Source organism: Rhinoraja longicauda, chromosome 27, assembly GCF_053455715.1.
Source record: "Rhinoraja longicauda isolate Sanriku21f chromosome 27, sRhiLon1.1, whole genome shotgun sequence".
Classification (NCBI taxonomy): Eukaryota; Metazoa; Chordata; class Chondrichthyes; order Rajiformes; family Arhynchobatidae; genus Rhinoraja; species Rhinoraja longicauda.
This window is the reverse complement of record NC_135979.1, coordinates 11901825-11920410: the sequence shown is the minus strand read 5'-3', so window position 1 is coordinate 11920410 and position 18586 is coordinate 11901825. Positions and strand designations below refer to the sequence as shown.

Sequence of the window (18586 nt, the reverse complement as noted above, 5' to 3'; positions counted from 1 at the left end):
AACAGAACAAAGTAGTCCGGCTCAAAAAATAATTTTATTAAGGGGAGCAGTTGAAGCATACAATTTTCTTCCCCACTAGGAGGCAGTGATGTTATTAATACATTGGTGATAGTTTGTGCACTTAAATGGAAAATTTCAATCCATTAAATTTTTCTTTAGAAAACACGTTTATGAAAATACCAGGATTATTTAAGGGATATCTGCATTCCGTTAAATTGTTGGAAGCCGTAGAATCCTTCATTATTAGCACCAACACCAATTTGCACCCCATTAAAAGTCTATGTAAAGACCTGCATATCTCTATATTGCAATATGCCACTAATTTAGTTGCATGCTGCTGTCATTACAATTATTGAACAAATTAAAGTTAGAAATGGGGCTTCTGCTCCATATCTGTGGAATAAGACCCTGGTTTTAAAATATGACTAAGCCATACGTGGGTCATATTCACTCGATCTTGTTGAATGCTGAATTAAATGTTGAAATCTCCCAAGATTATCCTTAAAATTAGAAATCTTAGCATTTAAATTGGATAGAACGTAATCTGTAATGTCATTCGCACTTGAACAATAGCATTGAATAAAAGGATAAAAATGCTGTCTCTGCATTTCACAAACGCTGCAGAGAACAGTAATCACTGATGGGGTGAGACAGGCTTTAAATCCAAAGACTCAAGTTCAATTGAGATCTTGAATGCTATAAACGTGCATAGTCTCCCCCCGACGGTGTTGGTCCGCCCCAGGTGCTGCAATTTTATCATAAAGATGTGTGGTGAGTTGTGTAGGAACTGCAGATGCTGGTTTACACTGAAGATAGACACAAAATACTGGATTAACTCAGTGGGACCAGCAGCATTTTTGGAGAGAAGGAATGGATGATGTTTCAGGTCAAAACCCTTCTAGTCTAAAGAAGGGTCTCGACCCAAATCGTCACCCATTCCTTCTCTCCAGAGACGCTGCCTGTCCTGCTGAGTTACCCCAGCATTTTGCGTGGTTAGTTAAAAGGGTTTTTGTAAATTGCTCCTAGTATGAGCAAGGGACAAAGAATGCAAAGGGTGTTGAGAGAGAAAACAGGTTACAGGGAAAGAAACCCAATGTTAGCCTCGTGCCATAAGGCAAGTATCAAGTACTATGGTATCCTGCATGGCCTTCGGTATAAAGTCAGTTATTAATTAAGTTGTGTTTAAAATGCTTCCTACAAAATCTATTAACCTTTATCTTTGATGCAGACCATTATAAAAGTTTCAATCATTAAGCTGAACCCAGGCCAAACCTTTTCCACATGACATATACATGCCACCTAATACTATGAAGTCTTAGTTCTTAAAATCAAAACAGAAAATAGTGATCCAAAACTCATGCAAATTAATGATTGATCACCACAAAGCAAATTCTGAAGCATGCCCCCATAATAATTGATCTGTACATGAAATATAATTACTTGGGAGTTCAGCAAGAGAGGACTCAACACACTGGGGACAATGCAAATCAGTGGACATGTTTTTGTACTCCAAAGGAGAGACGAGTCTCTGGAATATAGCTTTAGTAAAAAATAAATAACCATACTTTCATTACTATCAAACTTGCTTCAGCTCTTGGAAGCATCCATTTATTTCATACACACCACCTTCAACAAAATTTAATAACTATCCAAGTTCCAAATGCTCAATCCCAATTAATGGCTAAATCACCATGATTTTACTTGTCCTATGTAGAACAGATCACATTCTTTGGAATAATAATTGTTCAAATACATGCAAGAATGTCAAAAATACATTTGCAGGTTTACACCCCATCCCACCCCTCAAAAGAGACCAAATAATCCATTTAAATAGTCAGTGAAGTGCAACAATGTACAATAAATGGCAACTTGTCTGGTCTATTAAATGAGTTTATGTAAAAATTTTGAAACATAACATTCAATTTTCTCTTTTTAATAGAAAAATCCCAGTGAAACATATTTACATGATACAGTAGAAATACAGCAAGCCAGATAGATCAAATAAGGCTTTGGTGCAGACAGATGATCAGTCCAATACTTCAGATAAAGGATGCTGTCTGCCAATGAATGGGAATGCCATTAATTTACAGCTCAACTTTGTCATAATCGTCAAGATTCACATCACTTAAATCAATGTCTTCTTCTATTGGCAACTGTGGAAGATGAAATGCATTATTAGAGTTTGTGATTATTTCAGCTTTTATTTCTATTTTCTCAAATTGTGACTCTTCTCCACAGTCCCACGTGACCCTCTCATACTAAGGCTAGGCAAATCATTCTTGTTTAGCTACAGAATAAGTCATTCAGTGCTGCACCAAATTGCTGAAAAGACCAATTGCATCTTTTGTGAATTTTGCAGCAGTGAAGAATGTCACTTAATTTCTATACATAAAATATGAAAAACGTCGAGCCCGTTTCCTACAATAGCCAATTTGTAATAGGAACTCAATTTTAAATAACCCGTGGACTGGATGGAGTCTTCATGCAATTCCATTTCAATATGGTTTTGTGAATATAGATTTTTACAATAGCGCACTTAGTTTCAGCCTCAAGTTACATCATTTTGTGGGATTTGCTCGTAAAGCATTCAAAGCCCCTGGCTATTGCTGTGCAGCCAGGTAATTTTAGTTTTAACAGTATAAAGAGCTCACACAGGGGCTGGTTTGCCAGTTATTAACGTACCTGACCATCTTTACCATCCCATGGATCTACCATGTTAATATTGGGGAATGCAGCTCCTTTGACAGGAGAAGTCGAACCTCTCCCAAATGATAGCTCCCTGTGGAAAAGTGAAAGTTTAGGTATTCAGTCATTTAATTGAAATTAAAAATAAAACAAGTAGATTAAAAAACAAACATATTTAGAACTTTTGAGGATCATCTAAGAACTAGAACATTAAATACACATCTGTACAAACAACATTATCAAGGAGCCAAATCCGAATAAAAGTAACTGAAATGATTGTTGATATAGACAAAATGGATTCCATTTCAGAAAACACAAAACATCTCTAATAGCTAAATAAAGTGCAAGAAATAAATAACGGAATTTTAAACATCAAAAGCAAGCTCAATACAGGTTGGTCCACAGAAATTCTGATCGAAAATTTATTAGATATACAAACTTTGTTATTTTTGAGAGCCCTGAAAAGGAGTTTTTGCAGCAGCATTAATTTAATACAAAACATGACAAAAGCTTTGCATGAGCGGCAATTCCTCACCCATTATCAAAACCTCCTTGCTGGAATTGACAATTCAATAGCCAAAACATTCAACAAGACTTGGTTCAGCTCAGCAAGCAAACAGAAATTACTCAAAGTTCAACATTAAGTTATGATACTGATTTACCTAAGAAACTCGTTGATGCCCTGTTCACTAAAGGAGCCCTTCAGCAGAGCGTACTTCATTTTCCTGGCATTAATTGCAGCCATAGCTGGGTAACCAAATCCACCAATACCCAAAGAATCTTCAAGTTCTGTCTGCGCACCTCCCTCAGTCCACAGCCAACTAAATAAAAGAAAAAATAAATTATGAAAAACAATAGCAAATGAAAATGTCAAGCATTTTTATCCAACAGATTGCAGAACAGCACAGGAGATTTGAAAAGCAGCCATTAGTTTGCAGCACTGGAAGCCCCTGGTGGTGTATAAAAGGCAGGCAGACACTGGCAGAGCAGCCAATTTCAGTCTGAAGAAGGGTCTCGACCCGAAACGTCACCCATTCCTTCTCTCATGAGATGCTGCCTGACCTGCTGAGTTACTCCAGCATTTTGTGAATTAATACCTTTGATTTGTACCAGCATCTACAGTTATTTTCCTACACAGCCAATTTAGAGTAGCTGTTTTTGACACTGCCTGTTATTGAGGGCAAGTGTTGAGGGTTGGGCTCCAGGTGCCTTGATGAGGAGGTCAAGGAGAAAGAAAGTATGATTTTGTTTTTGAACACTCCTCTTTAGTCTTTGTGCAGTCTTGGCCGGCACTCTGGCGGGTCCCGCCCCCGGTGGCTATCCTGCCGCCTCCGCCCCCCCCCCCCCCCCCCCCCATACCACTAAAATAAGTGGTATTGTAGGTAATGAAGGCTATCAGGAATTACAGCAGGATCATGATCAACCGGGTAAGTTGGTTAAGAAATGAAAAATTGAGTTTCAGATAAGTGCGAGATGTTGCATTTTGGGAACTCAAACCAGGATTGGACCTTCAGTGAATGGCAGGTACCAAGGGAGTGTTGTAGAACAGAGGGACCTAGGAGTTTTACTACATAGTTCTCTAAAAGTGATGTCACAAATAGAAAGGGTGGTAAAGATGGCTTTTAGCATGCTACGCTTCATCAGTCACGACACCAAGTACAGAAGTTTGGATGTTGCTCTTGTACACATTGGCCACATCTGGAGTACTGTGCTCAGTTTTGATCACCTTGCTATTTGAACGATGCCATTAAGCTGGAAAGAGTGCAGGAAAAATATGTGAGAATGTTGCTGGGACTCAAGTGACTGCGATATAGGGAGATGTTAGGCAGGCTCCGACTTTATTCCTTAGAGCACAGGAAATTGAGAGATGGTCTTACAGAGGTGTATAAAATCTCGAGGGGATAGATGAATGCATACACATCTTTACACCCCCCCTCCCCCCCAGTAAATTAAGAACTAGAAGGCATCGGTTTAAGATGAGAGGGGAAGATCACGAAGGAATCTGAGAGGCTTATTTTTCTATTCAGAGGATGGTACATATTTGGAATGAGGAGACAGAGGATGTAGTTGAGGCAGGTATAATAACATTTAAAAAGACATTTGGACAGGTACATGGATAGGAAAAGATTCTAAAGGGATATAGATCAAACAAGCAAGTGCGCCTAGCTTATATGGCATCTTGGTCTGCAGGGACAAGTTGGTTGAAGGACCTGTTTCCATGTTGTATGATTACATGACCATAGCTTACCACGTGTTCAACCTGATTTTTACAAAAAATTAACATTTAACACATTATCCATGAATTAATTTGCTATCTCGATATTTGCTGCATTATTCAAATATTTCTGAACAAAGTTATTTACCCCCAGAACTTCTTTTTATATTTGTTGCCCATAGCCGTCATAATGTTCAAATAATCATTTCTCCCAGAAGCCCCTGTGAAAAGATGAAGCAAACAATTGGTCAAATACAAAACAATTATTGGATTCAATGTTGCAAGTATTTTTTTGAAAAAGATGAAAGGGTTTTTGTAAGTGAGCCAATAAATCAAGCAATGCGGAAAGAAATGGTCTAAGCCAAATGAGTTGATTATGGAGATATTGAAGGATAAACAATGCCCCATGTACAGAATAATTCCCTCACTCTTGAAAGTGTAATGGGATCTTTAAACTTTTCCTCTGACTGAACCTCAGCAACCCCTCAGTATTAAGCATCAGACCAGATTTTGAGACTTATACTTGAATCCACAATTATATTTTCCTTTTCAGAAAATGGGATGCTTCTTAGGAGCTAGAGCTGACACTTAAGTGTCTAAATCACAACATGGCAGGCAGTGACAGAGTAGTTCAACTATTTGTTGTATACTCCATCAACATAAAATAGTACGAACAGCTGATGCTCACCAGTATCCAAGATATGTGGTAATACAGCAACAACGCATAGTTGATGATCATCACATGTCTTCTTTAGTACATCCTCATCAGTAATCTATTTTGAAACAATAAGATAATTTGTTGTTGTGCATGAATATATTTCAACACGACTTCCCATTTTTACAAATGACTAGGAATTCAAAGATGGATAACACTTTTGAATGGCTTGTATTTCAGTAATATCTTAAGTGTTCCACTTTTTCTTAATGGTGAATACAAAATGTACCATATACAGAACTTGAGGTTTGTTTTATGTACTGATTAAACTGGAGGCTGGTGGCTCGCAGTCATTCTGAAAATAAAATGTATGCAATGTATTCAATATGCAAGGTGATACAAGAAAGGCAACTGAAAACAAAGGAAAATTGCACTCTTTAAGGGCACGTTATTTAATTTTGTACCCATGCTCTATGAATGGATGGATGAATGAAACAAACTTTGTCACATGTGACAAGTCAGTCATAATCTTGGTTTTGCAAGGTATGCAAAGAATCGCCACATAATGGGCACCAAAGTTACAAAGTATCCCATACCAGGTCCTCCTTTTTTCTCACCCCTACCCTTACTCCAGTTCCTCCCTTGTTCTCACCCTACTCTCACTCCAGTTCCTCATTTGTTCTCTCTTTCCCCCACCTGCAAAATTATTTTGGTATTTTTATTCATTTCTACTCAGTAGGCATGAGTGAACAATTGCTACTTTGTTCTAACCACTTAACATTTATGTTTGTATTAGAAAAATATCTATTGTGCTTTCATATTAAGGATCGCATCTTACTAATAGACCCGAAACGTCACCCATTCCTTCTCTCCTGAGTTGCTGCCTGTCCTGCTGAGTTACTCCAGCATTTTGTGAAATAAATACCTTCGATTTGTACCAGCATCTGCAGTTATTTTCTTACTAATAGTGGAACTGTGAAAAGGTATGAAAGAAAACAGATGGGTGATGTTTCGGGTCAACCCAAAATGTCACCCGTTCTTTTTCTCTAAATGCTGCCTGACCCACTAAGCTACTCCAGCATTTGGTCTTTCTTTGGTATAAACCAGCATCTCCTGTTCTTTGTTTCTATATAAAAGAAAACAGTTGTAGTCATTTTCCCATCCACTCCTTACCTCTTGCAGTTCTGGAGCTGGGGCATTTTCAGCAAACATCTCAAGAGCGCGAGCAACAAAATCACTTTTTGATCTTCCACCTTCATAATCAACAGGGGCATCTTCATCTTTGCGAAATATCTTAATGGAGGGATAGCCACGAACCTGCAGGCAGAAATCAAAATAACCTTTAATGTTAAACATTACTTTAGATTAAAAAGTCAAAAGGTGGGGACACGAATCAGATAGCCACACTTTTCTTAAAATGAAACAATGGAAAACAAATACAAAAGCAATTTTTTGGTATGTCATGCATTTTAACAGACATTTTCCTGAGCATTAGTAAAAATCATACATTCTATGCAAACAGTAAATTCCAATGTTAAAATCTAACAGGCGAATACTTACAGTGCATCTGTTAATAAGTTCAATTATAAAGTAAACCAGTTTACTGGTATCAAAATATGCATTGCTTTGGTTTTTAAAAAGTTCTAAACATTAAAACTTGTTTCGGTCAGAATTTCAAATTGTAAAAACATTAGTGTACTGTGACCCCAGAGCTTCTAATCACTTACCCCATACCGACTGGCCAACATCTGATTAGCTGTGGCATCCACTGCACCCAATTTCACCTTCCCACCTGTTTGGTCATTGATCTCAATGGCTGCCTCTGCCCACTCTGGTTCTAACCTTCAGAAAACCAAGTACACATTTATTGAAGTTAATATAAAAGCATTGATTACTTCATTGTATTTTGTATGTAATTATTCACTGCATTTGCTAACCAAATCATGAAGTGCTATCAAAGCAAGGAATACAACAAACCATCACAATGACAGAAGATAGCATGTGGAGAGGGTATGCAGCTGTTTTGTTTCGGTTCAAGTTTAAATTACAAAGGAAAGCACATACAACTACACAAGCATTAATTGTACACCTCAGAATGAAATTATGGGAGTTTCTCAATTTGTTCTCACACTCGGAGAAGTGTTTTACTTTGGCACTCCTTCATTCTGCATTTTCAACAATTAACTATTCTTTTGAATTATCCTGGCCTAACTTTACCAGGTGCCATAATTTATTTTGTTTTATGAAGGGTTTCTCCTGCAATCTTCTCCATGTTTTACCCATCCTTTTGGCACAATGGTTCCTTGTTGAAATGCAGTCTCATGGGTGGAAACTGCTTTATTGAAATTAACCTGTGGACATTCTTGTGATGAGAATCAAGTATTGGGAGGCCCTTCAATGCAGGAAGAATTAAATACAATGTTTCCCTCAGCAGATTACAATATCTGTAGATCTCCACCAATTTAGACAGAAAATTAGATTAGCAATTTTAACTGAGAAATACAAAAAAAAACAAAGAGATTTTGAAAATAAAATCAAATAATGTGATATTGTACATGGAACACTCTTACGTGAAATACATTCCACTGAACTGATGCTCAAATTTCTGGGAAAAGCATTTCATGGCACATGATCAAGCCTGAATAATTTACTGATGTTTCTTTAGTATCCAAATGCTTGACACCTTCAACACAAAACATCCCTAATTGAATAGAAATATTCTACTCGTAGAGATTCCATTAGATCTCACTGTTTCAGTTTTCACATCCACAATACATCCAGCACATTTCTCCCAAGTATATCATGACCTGAGAAATTTACCTCTTACAGTGTCCGCACCAGGGTGCATAGAACTCCACCATCCAAATGTCACTGCTCCCGATAACATTTGCGTCAAAGGTATCATCCGTCAGCTCAATCATAGCCTTTTTACCAGAATTACTATCACTGCTCTGTAATCAGACAATTAAAACTTAAGCATGCAAAAATTAGCACACAGGCGCTCCTCTCACTTCATCCAGCAAGCCAAATGTAAATTCTAATTAAAAGAATGTTCAAGCTCTGTCTCAACGACAGATGATTACTAGTTCATTTTCCCAGTCTCATTTTCAATTACATTTTACATGTCCCTATACCTCCTCCCTTGACTCTGTCCACAGACCACGCAAGTCCTTTCAGGTTTGGCAGAGGTTCATTTGCACCTCCTCCAGCCTAATCTACTGTATCCGCTGTTCAAGATATAGACTCTTATTCATCGGCGAGATCAAACGTAGACTGGACGTTTGTTTTGCAGAACACCTTCGCTCAGCCCGCCTGAACCTACCTGATCTCCCGGTTACCGAACACTAATTCTCCTTCCCATTTCTACAGACCTTTTCGTCCTTGGTCTCCTCCATTGTCAGAGTGAGGCTAAACACAAATTGGAGGAATAGCATCTATTTCGCTTGGGCAGCTTACAACCCAGTGGTATGAATTTTGATTTCTCTCACTTCAGACAGCCCTGCATTCCCTCTCTCTCTATCCCTCCCCCACCCAAGTTGCACTAGCTCTAGTTTTCACCCTATTAACAGCTAACAATGTCCTGTTCCCTTTATCATGGTTATTTCTTTGCATATCTTTTATTCATTGCTCTTTATCTCTCCACATCATCTATATCTCTCCTTTCTCTTATCCCTAACCAGTCTGAAGTCTCGACCCGAAACGTCACCCATTCTTTCTCTCCAGAGATGCTGCCTGACCCGCTGAGTTACTCCAGCTTTTTGTGTCTATCTTCGGTTTAAACCAGCATCTGCAGTTCCTTCCTACACATTGTACATCTTAATACAAAATAAACATTCATATTAGACACAACATTTTCAGCAAACTGTAATTATTGAAACTATTTTTATTGGTCTCAACCAAATCCTCCATTTCTCTGTGGAATTAATACCAAAACTCAAATGATTAATGCCTATGGTCAAGGTTCTCACCGAAAAGAATTTACATTCAGTTGGAAAAGATCTCTTCTCTCCCCCTTATGCCACAATAATTATTCTGGAAAGTCCTGGAGAGCAAACCAGGCATAAAAGATTTGTTCTTTCTTCCTACCTGCAGACTGAGCTTGCTTGCATAAACATCAGAAGGCTTAGATATTGTCACTGTAAATTTCTGATTAACATCCCAATCCTATAGCCCTTTGGCCCCAACCCATTAGATATGCCCCCTGTTCCCCCCACCCCCCAAAAAAAATCTCTCTCCTTACCCTCTGCACAACTTAGAAATCTCTCTGAACCAGTTTTGCCAAAAAATCATTGAAAACAATAATTTTCTTTCCAACGGAAGCTACTTGATCTGTTGAGTGTTTCTAGCACCTTTACTAATGCTACTTGTATGTGTATTGATTGATGCTCATTCTTCTGCATCTTGTCATCACAGAACGACAGATATCCTGCCTTTCAAAATACATTAGCTCCTCCACTGCTGAGCATACACAAAATGCTCATCTGCAGGATCCACTGAATATGATGATGAGTTCATAGATAATGCTAAATTTGTGTTAGTAGATGTACAGAAATATCAGTTACATCTCCATCTCCAATGCCCATTTCTAAGAGTTAAAGATTTTACCTTTTTGCCAGAACTTGAGCTGCTCTTGCCTCCAAGTCTATCCCGGACAATTGACCGCAAAAAGTCAAGAGCCGCGTCAGTGATTCCTTGAGCAGATCTTGCACCTGTACGTAATTACAATCAACATTAATATCAAGATAATGTTTTTAGATATGAAATTCTAGTTCACCACAGGCTTTATAAAAAAAAATTATTGCCAATTTCCCACAACCCAAATCATCACAGAAAATATCAAATGTCAGTTATAGTCACCAAATTACTATTAAAACAAACAATTATTTCATATATTATTTTTGAAATGTGGTTTAGTGGTTACAACTATAATTGTTACAGTAGTGATTGGCCATTTAATAGAACAGGAGGAATAAAACTAGTAATAGAAAGTAGGCTCACAAATTAAAATTCTAAAATTGACATGAGAAATTTTGAATGCATTAGACAGACTTAAAGATTGCTGGTTGTGGCTATTGGCACGTAAAGTAACGTATGGCAAGTAGGAGGCTTTTAAAAGTGAGATAGGACAGCATGTTCCTGGTGGAGTGAAGTGGAAAGGCTGATGTGATTAAGAAAGACAGGTTGATGCAGGATACTGAAACTAGTCAGGAAAAAGGTTTATGTCAGGTATTGACAGCTGGTGACAAGCAAATCTATTGAGAACAAGAGATGGTTAAATAAATATATATATATATATATATTAGTTAAAGAGGGAAATTAGGAGGCCAAAAATAGACAATAGAGCTTTGGCAAATAAGTTAAAGGAGAATCTTAAGAGATCCAACAAGTATATTCAGACCAATGGGGTAACTAGGAAATGAAAGGTTGATTGTGGTTGTCGAAATATGTGGAGTTGCAGGAGATGGGCGAGGTATTACTTATCTTCTCCGTTTACCAAGGAGACTAAGGAACTAAGCAAAATTAAGAGTGACGTATTAGAACATATCCACATTACAGAATTACAGTTGGTGTCTTGAAGATTGTCACGGTGGATAAACTCCCAGGGCCTGATCAAGTGCATCCTCGGACTTTGCAGAAAGCCAAGAAAGAAATTACTTGGGATCTGGTAGAGATATGTGCATCATCGTAATGCAAGGTCAAGGTTCCAGAACTGTAGGTTGGCTAATTTCTTGTCTGTATTTCAGAAAGGCTGCAAGGGCAAGCTAGGGAACTGCAAGCCGATGAGCCAAACATCAATAGTAGAAAAGTGATTGGAGTGCATTAGAGGCTGAAGGGTGACCTTAGAGGTGACAAGGGGCATTGATAAAGTTGATGTTACAGTTTTTCCCCCAGGGAAGAGGAGTCTAAAACTAGAGGGCAGTTTTAAGTGAGAGGAGAAAGATTTCAAAGGGACCCAAGAGGCACTTTACGTGGGGTGGGTGAGTATATGGTAGCTCTAGGAATGCTTACAATTATAGCAAAGAGTGGGGATAAATGGGCCCCTTTCAGAATGGCAGGCAGTGACTAGTGGGGTTCCGCAGGGCTCGGTGCTGGGACCGCAGCTATTTACAATATACATTAATGACTTGGATGAAGGGATTAAAAGTAACATTAGCAAATTTTCAGATGACACAAAGCTGGGTGGTAGTGTGAACTGTGAGGAAGATGCTATGAGGTTGCAGGATGACTTGGACAGGCTGTGTGAGTGGGCAGACGCATGGCAGATGCAGTTTAATCATCATCATCATATATATATACAGCCGGAAACAGGCCTTTTCGGCCCTCCAAGTCCGTACCGCCCAGCGATCCCCGTACATTAACACTATCCTACACCCACTAGGGACAATTTTTACATTTACCCAGCCAATTAACCTACATACCATGTGGATAAGTGTGAGGTTATCCACTTTGGTGGCAAGAATAGGAAGGCAGATTATTATCTAAATTGTGTCAAGTTAGAAAAAGGGGACGTACAACGAGATCTGGGTGTCCTAGTGCATCAGTCACTGAAAGGAAGCATGCAGGTACAGCAGGCAGTGAAGAAAGCCAATGGAATGTTGGTCTTCATAACAAGAGGAGTTGAGTATCGGAGCAAAGAGGTCCTTCTGCAGTTGTACAGGGCCCTGGTGAGACCGCACCTGGAGTACTGTGTGCGGTTTTGGTCTCCAACTTTGAGGAAGGATATTCTTGCTATTGAGGGCGTGCAGCGTAGGTTTACTAGGTTAATTCCCAGAATGACGGGACTGTCGTATGTTGAAAGACTGGAACAACTAGGCTTGTATACATGAATTTAGAAGGATGAGAGGGGATCTTATTGAAACATAAGATTATTATAGGGTTGGACACGTTAGAGGCAGGAAACATGTTCCCAATGTTGGTTGAGCCAGAACCAGGGGCCACAGTTTAAGAATAAGGGGTAGGCCATTTAGAACGGAGATGAGGAAAAACCTTTTCAGTCAGAGAGTTGTAAATCTGTGGAATTCTCTGCCTCAGAAGGCAGTGGAGGCCAATTCTCTGAGTGCTTTCAAGAGAGAGCTAGATAGAGCTCTTATGGGTAGCGGAGTCAGGGGGTATGGGGAGAAGGCAGGAACGGGGTACTGATTGGGAATGATCATCCATGATCACATTGAATGGTGGTGCTGGCTCGATGGGCCGAATGGCCTACTCCTGCACCAATTGTTAATTGTCATTTAGAAAACGTTTGGGAGGGATATGGGCCAAACGTTCAAATAGACAATGTGGTCAACACAGGCAATTCGGATTTAAGTGCTTGTTACCATATTGTATGACAACGACGATAGTTTCCATACTCAGTTCCCCATAACTTACCATTATAATCATTGGGTTTATTCTTGTTTGATCCAAAGATCTTTATAGTTGGAAATCCCTGAACACCATACTGCCCACCAAGAGATTGATGTTTGTCAGCATCCACTGCTCCAAATTTTACTATTCCCTGCAACATTAAAGCAAAGTTACAATTTTATCCATTCCCCATTTAAATGAAAAACCAAAATTGCCGTGCAAAAAACTGATTCCTAAAACTGATGCATTTTAGCAAAGTTAGACTAAAACTATACAAATAATCAAAGCCATTAAGTTCTCATGTGGAATTATATACCAACAAGTACTCAAGGAAAACCAAACGTAAAGTTTAAAAAAAAATTAAGTTACACTCATCTTTAATTAAGAAAACTCATTTGAATAATTTTCAATTACAAACCAATTTAGTTCAACTGCATTAAAATACAACCTTCAAGGCTGATGCAGCTTTCTTCCACTCTGGGGCCAAACTCTGACAATGTCCACACCTGAAGGAGAAAGTATTCTTTAGGAAATTAAGACTTTAAAATATTAAAAGTTAAAAATATACAAACCCTCAAGTAATAAGCCATCAGAAGATCTAGTGTTCCAAGCCCACCAATTTCAATGTTTTTGAACCGACAGTATTGGCAAGACCATAATTAGAAGATTACATCCTTATCGTGTCCATAGGAACAATATACTAGTATTGGAGATAGTGTAGGGAAGATTCACTTAGTTCATTCCTGGGAAGAAGGGATTGAGGAATGAAAAAACGTTGAACAGTTTGATCTTACAATTACTGGAGTTTACAATAATGAGAGGCAATCTTATTGAAAGATTAAGATTCTACAGGTAAATTGATGGGGTGGATGATTCCCCTAATGGTGTTATCTAGGATTCGGGATCATAGTTTTAGAATAGATTTCACAGATTTGGGACAGAAAGGAGGTGCAGGAATTTCTTGAGGGTCATGAATCTTTTGAACTCTTCGCCACAGTGGTCATGGAGGCAGAATCATTGAACAAATTCAAGGCAGAAGTTAAGAGATTTAAACTTGAGAGTTATAAGCGTCATGGGGAGGGAATTGGAAGGTAGTGGAGACTGAATTAGCCATCTTATTGAATGACAGAACTGGATTCACTACTGCTCCCGTTTCTTATGTTTCTTTAAAATGATCACAGGCTCAGGGAAACTTGTGCATTGCTCTCGATCTGTCATTTCAGTTTTCCCCATAAGACCAAAGGCTCAAAAACATTAACATCGCATATACTACTCATTCTAGATCATTCAAATTTGGAAATATAAGATCTGGAGATTTTCACCCCAAAGTAAAATTACACAGCAAAGTCATCAAAATTCCCATGAAAGCCAACAAAGCAATGTTCAGTATATTAAATACATATTTTTCGTGTTATTGCAAAGTCGTTAATTAATCGTGAGCATTAGTGACATGGCAGGATATATGAACCATAAACATTGTAGATAAAGAGCACAACAGCCAAGTAATTAAAGAGAAAACAGTTTCAAGGAACTACAAATTTGCATACCAGCATATAGTTGCTGCATCTGGAATTTGCATGAATAACCTTTCCCCCTTTAATTAGGGTCTAAATATTTAACAAGTGTAACATCTTGCGGAAGTTTTAAAATGTATTAGTGTAATTTAATTTTAAATTCCATACAGAACAGGAAGGATAACTGAGCTAATAAACAGTTGTGAACACGGTGATTACAGAAAGCTAAGCAGGGCAACAAGGATCTTAATGAGCTGCATCTGAAGGTGATTTAAGCAAACACAAGAGTTACAGTAAAGACACAAAGTGCCAGAGTAACTCAGCAGGTCTGGCAGCATCTCTGAATAACTTTGGTAGGTGAAGAAGGGTCCCAACCCAAAACGCCACCTATTCATGTTCTCCAGAGTTGCTGCCTGACCCGTTACTCAGTTACTCCAGCACATGTGTCTTTTTTAAAATAAATCAGCATCTGCATTTCCTTACATCTACAATTACAGTGACAGTGAAATTGGAGCAGCGATGAAGAATATGTTGCTATGATGGAAGCAAGTAACCTCCGTTTTAAAATGAAAAGAATGCTGAGATTGCTTCAGTTCAAGCCAGTGACCAATGAAATAAAGTTGACTGAAAGGATAACAAGTCTGTGACATGAGAGTATGGTGCTCTAGTCAAAATAGAAGACTATAGCAAAATCATGAAAAAGAGCAGAATCACGGTAGTGCAGCAGTAGAGTTGCTGCCTTACAGCGCCAGAGACCCACGTTCGATCCAGACTACCGGTGCTTATTCGTATGGAGTTTGTATGTTCTCGGCATGACCTGCGTGGGTTCCCTCCGGGATCTCGGATTTCCTCCAACACACCAAAGACGTACAGGTTTGTGGTTAACTGGCTCGGTAAAATTGTAAAGTGGCAACAATTAAAACAATCTGGCATCTATCTGCAGAATGTACTAGCACTTCCTCAAAGTGCTGATGAACAAAATTAGTGCATAAATTTTAATACCACAGATCCTTGGAGGCTGAATCTATCTTCTACCCTCTACTACGTGACAGATGTGACAAACATTTTCATGCTTCACTGTCAGCATTCATCACAGCTTCAATCTCCATCATACCTGCCATTTAGACGTGATCTTTACATTAAGTAAATATGGGGGGGGGGAGAAGGGAGCTAGCAAATTAATGTATCTGTCATTCTAAATTCACTCTTGACGACCCTTCTCCAGACAGAACCAGGTGAAACACCATTTGTCTTTCAAATACAGTTAAAATATTGTGCACCATCAGGTTTAAACAGATAAGATCTGTTCATCAAGTTTCATTTCCAATAAAATGAACATGATTCCGAGGATTAGATGTTACTGCAAGGATTAATGGCATTTATTTACATAATTACACTTCCGAATCCAGTAATGCAGCATTTCTAGGTTTATGTTAATCACTGCTAATCATGTTTAATTGATGATCACGCAGAAAGTAATTTGGAAAACAACACTTTTACAATTGCCATTTTAAAATAAGTGTCTATATTCACAACTTGGATAAAATTGCTAGGTTTTTCTATATAAAACTTGTTCCTTGTAAGTTTCTCTGTTAGAGGCCATAAACAAAAATCTAAAAATACAAGTGGAGTAACCATAGAAGTACATAACTGAACTGTAAGGTGATGGGTTTTGTATATTACATGTATTTCACCGTGACCTGGTCAATGCAGTTACAGCAAATCCATTTGTTAAGTTGGTGTCTTTGGAACTCACCATGGTGCATAAAACTCCACCAACCATAGTTCATCACTTTGAATAACTTCCTTGTTGAAGTCACTTTGGGATAATTCCACAACATCATCACTTGCTGAGTAAAGAGCATTGGCAGTGACAAGCAATGTGCCAAAGATACCTGCAAGGCAAAACAGAACTTGTGTAACTCAAACCTTTACACTTAATTTCAGACCAGAGTGGACAAACATAATTTTAATTTACATGTATACTCAGTAAAATAAACATTTGCAATAAAATTCAAATACCTGGAATACTCCAGTCAGGCAATGCTTATGGAGATAGTTAATATTTTTCACTGATCTGAAACCTCAAAATTTGTTTCCCCCGGAACCCATAGAATCCAGCCATAAAAGATTTAGAAGGGATCTGAGGGGACCCCACCACCCAATCCACACAAAGTATGAGTGAAATTTGGAATGCACTGTTCCAAGTGCTCTCAAAATATTAAGCAGCAACTAGACAAATACCCGAATGCAGCAAATTGGGATTAAATGAGTGGAACTGTCAGAATGGACATAGTTGGCAAACGTGTCTGTTTCTGCACTGTGTTACTAGGAATCTTAATTCAGATTGATCTATCTGTAACACTTTGTTGTTGGATTATTGATATTGCTAGAGAGCCACTGATGTTTTGCAGTTACTAAACGAATGGCACAACTACAGAATAGATTCTAAGGTACAAAAGAAAGCAAACATCAGGGTAGGCACCTTGTAACAGCTGCATTCAAAACAGATTATAAATATCTTTAACTGGCCAGTTCCAAGTATAAAAAACACCCAAAAAATACCACCAATTAAAATCAGGCCTCCTTTTATTATAAGCTGGTTTGAAAGTCACACAATATTGTATTGATAGTACTGCTTGGTTTCAATTGACCATTGTGGGCTCTACCTTTCCTTGATCATCAGTGCAGGATCTGATTTGTTTTGAATTTTTTCATATTTCTAGTTTTCCTCTCCCTTGACCCCGTCTGAAGAAGGGTCTCGACCGAAACATCACCTACTCCTTTTCTTCAGAGATGTTGAGTTACTCCAACATTTTGAGTCCATCTACATGGTTTGTATTTCAGGTAGGGCGCAAAACAGTGCCCACAAAGATCAGTAATGGATATCAATATATCCTATAACTATGGCATACAACTAAAGGCACAAAGAAAACTAATGTTGGGGAACAAAAAATACATTAGTTTCAACATAGAGTTACAATACATTCATTATAACTTAATGTTTAAAATGGTCTGCACACATTAACTAAAAGGAGATGTTTCACTCGAATATACTAAATAACTCTCTTCCCTGTGCTCATTGTAAAGTGTTGGAGTAACTCAGCATCTCTGGAGGATACGGATTGACGACATTTCGGATCGGGACACTTCCTCAGACCTCAAGTCTTAAGAAGGGTCCCGACCTGAAACGTCGCCTAACCATTATCCTCCAGAGATACTGCCTGACGCACTGAGCTGCACCAGCACTTCGTGTTTTACTTCAGAAAAGGCACAAAGAAAACTAATGTTGGGGAACAAAACATACATTAGTTTCAACATTTAGATTAGTATCTGTAGTCCCTTACAGCCCCCCCTGTGCTGGTAACACCCTGGCAAGCCCAGATGCCGTGGTAAGGACGCCATGCCTATCATTAAATATTTATCGGGGCAAGAGTACCAAATTCGAGCAGGGAGACGAGTCTGTTCTCCGTCGTTTAAAGGCCTGGAGGATCCGAGAGTAAATAAAACCGTCGGTCGCGTAGACACACGCACAGTGACGGACACTCACCGAGCACACGGAGCGCTTCCTTCTGCCCTCTCATGTTAACAGTGGGCGAGTGTTGAGTGGGAGCCGCGTTAACCGTAACGGTGGCGGTGTGAGTGGGAGCCGCGTTAACCGTAACGGTGGCGGTGTGAGTGGGAGCCGCGTGTCCGGAGCCGTGCTGGCGACTCCTGCACTGAGCGCCCAGTGCCGCCTCGCCGCTCCAGCGCCACGCCCACACCTACCGTGGCCGCCGCCCATTGGCTGCTCCCCCTGACGCCGGCCCGGGGTCAAAGCAAGGCAGCCAACCAGGGGACGGACACGTGTCGGCAGCAGCGGGCGCCGCGAGCGCGCAGGGGGAAGGGGAGGAGCGCGCGGGCAGAAGGAGGGGGAGGGGCGCGCGGGCAGAGGGAGGGGCGCCGCGAGCGCGCAGTGGGAGGGGGTGGGGCGCGCGGGTAGGGGCGCGCGGGCAGGGGGAGGGGCGCGCAGGGGGAGGGGCTCAAGAGGGGGAGGAGAGAGGGGAGGGGCGTCGGAGAGGGCTCGTGGTGTGGGTTGGGGCGCTGGGGGAGGGGGTTGGGGAGCTGGGGGAGGGGGTTGGGGCGCTGGGGGAGGGGGTTGGGGCGCTGGGGAGAGGGTTGGGGCGCTGGGGG

At 39.8% G+C, this 18586-nt stretch overlaps 1 protein-coding gene across 1 annotated transcript; it reads right to left on the bottom strand.

Moving 5' to 3' along the window:
- Positions 1 to 18157, bottom strand: pdia6 (protein disulfide isomerase family A, member 6). Its single transcript, XM_078423100.1, has 13 exons — positions 17964 to 18157; positions 16170 to 16308; positions 13348 to 13405; positions 12924 to 13050; positions 10161 to 10264; positions 8376 to 8506; positions 7283 to 7397; positions 6729 to 6872; positions 5589 to 5673; positions 5049 to 5121; positions 3348 to 3506; positions 2683 to 2779; positions 1 to 2153 (listed from the first exon to the last, which is right to left on the bottom strand). The coding sequence occupies exons 1-13, from the start codon at positions 17995 to 17997 to the stop codon at positions 2085 to 2087; spliced, it is 1335 nt and encodes a 444-aa protein (XP_078279226.1). The 5' UTR covers positions 17998 to 18157; the 3' UTR covers positions 1 to 2084.
- Between the last annotated feature and the right edge of the window lie 429 nt (positions 18158 to 18586).

Coding starts and splice junctions, on each gene's coding strand:
- pdia6 (XM_078423100.1), bottom strand. CDS start 17,997: ATGAGAGGGCAGAAGGAAGCGCTCCGTGTGCTCG. Junction 16,309..17,963: donor GGAAGCGCTCCGTGTGCTCG/GTGAGTGTCCGT, acceptor TTTGCCTTGCAG/GTATCTTTGGCACATTGCTT. Junction 3,507..5,048: donor TATAAAAAGAAGTTCTGGGG/GTAAATAACTTT, acceptor TCTTTTATTTAG/TTGGCTGTGGACTGAGGGAG.